This window comes from Coniophora puteana (assembly GCF_000271625.1).
Source record: "Coniophora puteana RWD-64-598 SS2 unplaced genomic scaffold CONPUscaffold_3, whole genome shotgun sequence".
NCBI classification, from domain to species: domain Eukaryota; kingdom Fungi; phylum Basidiomycota; class Agaricomycetes; order Boletales; family Coniophoraceae; genus Coniophora; species Coniophora puteana.
The window spans coordinates 1,803,163-1,807,436 of record NW_006913055.1 but is presented as its reverse complement, the minus strand read 5'-3'; the positions used below and the strand labels follow the sequence as shown (position 1 = coordinate 1,807,436).

Below are 4,274 nucleotides of genomic sequence, written 5' to 3'. Positions count from 1 at the left end.
GGTTCAGGGGGAGTGTCAGAGTGCGCCCAGCACCTCTGCATCGCTCCTATGCCCTTGGCACAGCAGCCCAGTGGCCTTGGTACGCTTTCCAGCATTCCAGGACACTTGGGTAAAAAGAGGTAAAACTTGCCTGTTGTGTGAGTTGAACCTAGAGCCTTGTGGTAGTGCCCAGAGCGCTGCAACCACTCAGCTATTGTGTGTTGAGGTATACTTCTGCTTGTGTCTTGTTTATACCTTCACCACCTTCCTATTCCAGTATCTCGCGACTTTGCCCCTATTTTGCCTTTCTCTACTCTTTGGCTTACTATGGAGAACTCCGAGCTACTGTACAGTTCCCAAACCTTATTTCTTTTCACCTACATAACCCTGGTGTCCACAGAGCGTCTCCTTACTTGCTCACTGTTGGACACCAGGTCAGTACCCTTGTATTTCGTCTTTATCAATACTACTTGCTCACTGTTGGACACCAGTGCCTCTTCTGAGTGTGATAGAATATTGGGGATCAGGAGCCATTGAGCCTGCCTGACAGCCCAGTGTGGCTGATTGCTTGCATTTCTGTGCACCCATTGTGTCAAAAATGCCTTTTTCTAGCCCTAACTCAGACAAACAATGCATTATTTATCACATTTGTTTTTGACAAGACTGAGTTTGTACCTTATCTATTACATAAGCAGGCACATGACCAGGCATGTGATGGGTCTGGACCATGACATCATATGATGCAAGGATCATGCAATATGGTGTGCTTGTTACTAAATATTATGTATCCCTAATATGGCAGGAGCCTTTAGATATATGGTCTGGCTGTGCACATCTGCCCAGTAGTATATAAAGACTGCAATTGATGACCCAGAACTCCAAGAGAGTTCTTTCAGGATTTCCCCTTAGCTCCATTTGTAAACCTAAATCTCAAGTCCTCTCATTGAGGCATCTACTTCTGCCCAAGCCCCATCTAGGGTTAGGGTTAGTCCATCTCATTCTCTCCTCTCTTGTTCATGTGTGTAGTGACTCCCCTAGTTAAGGGTTTCATATTGGGGTGTTTTTCAGCTAATATTGTCAACTTGTCTGTCTGCCCAGGGATTTTCCACACTGCTAATCTCATGGCCTTGGACACAACATGCCATTGCACACATTATCATGTGATACTGATGCAGATGTCTGCACCATTGCTTCCTGAAATCAACAAGAAAGCAATGGCAGTCTTAGCAATGACAATGCCTGGGGACATGTGTTTGTAGCAACTTGCTCAATCTTCAAGCCTGAGGCATGACCAGTGTACTATTAGCAATTGGTGCACTGTGAGCTCCTAGAGTTAGATTCAAAAGCAAGGTTAACATAAACTCATCCACACACAATATTTTTACACAATTAGAAACATAACGGAAAGTTCAAATCCTCAAAAACTTATAATGAGGCCCAGGGTGGCTGATGGTAAAGCTGAATATGCTGTAGCTTCCACTCCAGGATGAACTGCACAAGGGTCTCCCTGGTCTCAACAGATATGTCAACTGTGAAGGAAAACTCATCTGCACCAGGAGGTCCAGTGATGACTCCCTGAGAGATACTCAGATCCTGTCATTGGGATGACATTGATGGGCTATGAGTAAAACATCAGCAAAGCCAGACAGCTGGCAGAATGAAAGCAGGGACTTACAACATAGCCAGAGCAAAATATAACATTGCACAGTCTAACAAACCACAAATAAGTGTGCATGCACGCCATCAAGGTGCGGACACAATTCTGGGGTAAACCATTCAGGCAGCCAGGATAAACTGGGAGCAGGGGCTGCAACAGAGAGGACATGGGTAGGTGGGGAACTATTAGCAGGCAAGAACTGCAGGAGACAATGAATGAGGGGGGTGAGGGAAGAGAAGGAAAACTACAGGTTTATAAGGACAAGTAGGTGGAGGCTCAATCAGCTGATGCATGATCACTGCGTTCTACATTGCCCTGCAGTTGTGGGTGTCCTTGCAGTTTCAGCCTGCCAAGGAGGAGCTAACAAAGTTCTGAGCATACACACTGGTTGCTGCATGCCCTTCAGAGATCCTTCAATATGTGTTCATCATGCTGAGGGGGCCATAATCTGAGTGGCATTATCAATCCACTTCATCTCCATTTCTACCAGCTGGTTCTGTGCTTGGATGCTGGCTGCAACTCCTTGTTCCCATCAGCTGCAACGCCTTGCCTGCTCAACTCTGCAACAGTTAAAAAGCCCTGCTAGGCAGTGGCATCCTCATCAATTATATGTGTTGCATGAATATCATCTTGTCAAGTTGTTCATAGCCCTTTAATTCCTCTGCCATGCACAAAATCATTCTATTCACTATGTACTTCAATCATTGAACCTTGATTGATGCACTATTTGACTTGTAAAAAGAAAGAAAAAAGAACTACATCCTACATGGATGCCCAGACTTGAGGAGAGTGAGCATTCTTGAGCTGGGATGCCACCAGCTGAAAGTCCCTGGCCCACTTCTGCATCTGCTCAAGGCACATGGTCAGCTCTGCATAAGTACACTTGAAATTAATCATGTGGCCAGGGCTAGTCAAACAATGACACCTACAACAAAAATAGTAAGTATGGTCAGAGGTAAAGTACTTTCATTTAAGAACATCTCAGCATTCAAGGGGGTTGCAATCACCTGGCTGCGCTGTCTGATTTCTGCTGCCACCCTCCGCATTGGAGTTCCCTGTAACGTGAAGGACCTCAGCGGGTTTAACTCAGTAGACCTGCAGCTTGAAGGTGCAGGATGGCACAGTATGTCTCTGTAAGTTATCTGCAATGTGCACTGACAGCTACCCAGCCCACAATTCAAGAAAATCCTTGCTTGCATTGCCTCTAAGGCAATGCAAGCAAATGAGATTGAGAAGGATGGTGGGCTCATGAAGTTTGCCTGCATCCCTGCAGGTTGGCCAAGCAACCTCAAAGACTGGGCAAAGGCACCCACTAGGATCAAGGCAAGCAAGGGTAACAGCACCCAAGACCAAGCAGGTGACACAGGAGAGGTGGGCAATGCAGATGCAGGCAACACAAAGAGCATTTGTGGCCAGTCCAGGCAAGGCAACATGGACAGCAATGGTACAAGGTTGAAACAACATTGAGAGTGGCCTTTGAGAGATGACAAACTGGGTGATACAAGATGCAAGTGGCTGCAGCATAGTGGCAACAGGGCAGTTGGAAAGGCAGGAAGAGCAGGAAGAGCAGGAAGTGGAAGCTGAACTAGAGATCCCTCAGTGGCCAGACCAGGAGCATCAGGAGATGCATGGGGAGCAGAGGAGCAGGAAGTGGCAGAGGGTGAGCAGCAGGTGCCAGAGGGAAAGGGCAAGCAGTTCAAGCAGCTGGAGGTGAGCTCCCCCAGCATCGTACTGGCCACTCCATCCGCACAGGATCACATCCCTGACACCAACCCTTTGTGGCCAGAGGCAGCTGGACAACCAGTTGGTCTTGCTGCTGTGCCCCTGACAATCAACTATCTCCCACAGCAGTGCTGGCCCCTCCATGGACTTCAGCATGCTCTTCAAGAGCAATTGGCAACTGGAGAGCCAGCCCAGCCCAGCCAATGCACCTAGGACTATGCCCTGCCAACATGCTCAAAACTCTGCTAGAGACAGCGGCTCAATGACATCATTTGACATCAACTCAATGCTCCCTCACCTATATCACGCTCAGAAGAGGCACTGAGTAGTATTGATAAAGACAAAATACAAGGGTACTGACCTGGTGTCCAACAGTGAGCAAGTAAGGAGACGCTCTGTGGACACCAGGGTTATATAGGTGAAAAGAAATAAGGTTTGGGAACTGTACAGTAGCTCGGAGTTCTCCATAGTAAGCCAAAGAGGGGAGAAAGGCGAAATAGGGGCAAAGTCGCGAGATACTGGATAAGGAAGGTGGTGAAGGTATAAACAAGACACAAGTAGAAGTATACCTCAACACACAATAGCTGAGTGGTTGCAGCGCTCTGGGCACTACCACAAGGCTCTAGGTTCAACTCACACAATAGGCAAGTTTTACCTCTTTTTACCCAAGTGTCCTGGAATGCTGGAAAGCGTACCAAGGCCACTGGGCTGCTGTGCCAAGGGCATAGGAGCGATGCAGAGGTGCTGGGCGCACTCTGACACTCCCCCCTGAACCAGCAGCTCTGCCAGACTCGCTCCCCCCCAATGCCTCAAGTCCCATCAGATGAGAGAAGCGCTGCACCTTGGCCACAGGAAGTGCCTTGGTGAGCAGATCAGCCACCATGTGGTCAGTGCCTACATGGACAGGCTCAATGAG

At 48.1% G+C, this 4,274-nt stretch overlaps 1 protein-coding gene across 1 annotated transcript; it reads left to right on the top strand.

Annotated features, from left to right (window-relative positions):
• Positions 1-2,554: 2,554 nt before the first annotated feature.
• Positions 2,555-3,464, top strand: CONPUDRAFT_70996 (uncharacterized protein; the record flags this gene model as incomplete). Its single annotated transcript, XM_007767229.1, has 5 exons — positions 2,555-2,575; positions 2,612-2,769; positions 2,806-3,080; positions 3,142-3,296; positions 3,423-3,464. The coding sequence occupies 5 exons, from the start codon at positions 2,555-2,557 to the stop codon at positions 3,462-3,464; spliced, it is 651 nt and encodes a 216-aa protein (XP_007765419.1).
• Positions 3,465-4,274: the final 810 nt, after the last annotated feature.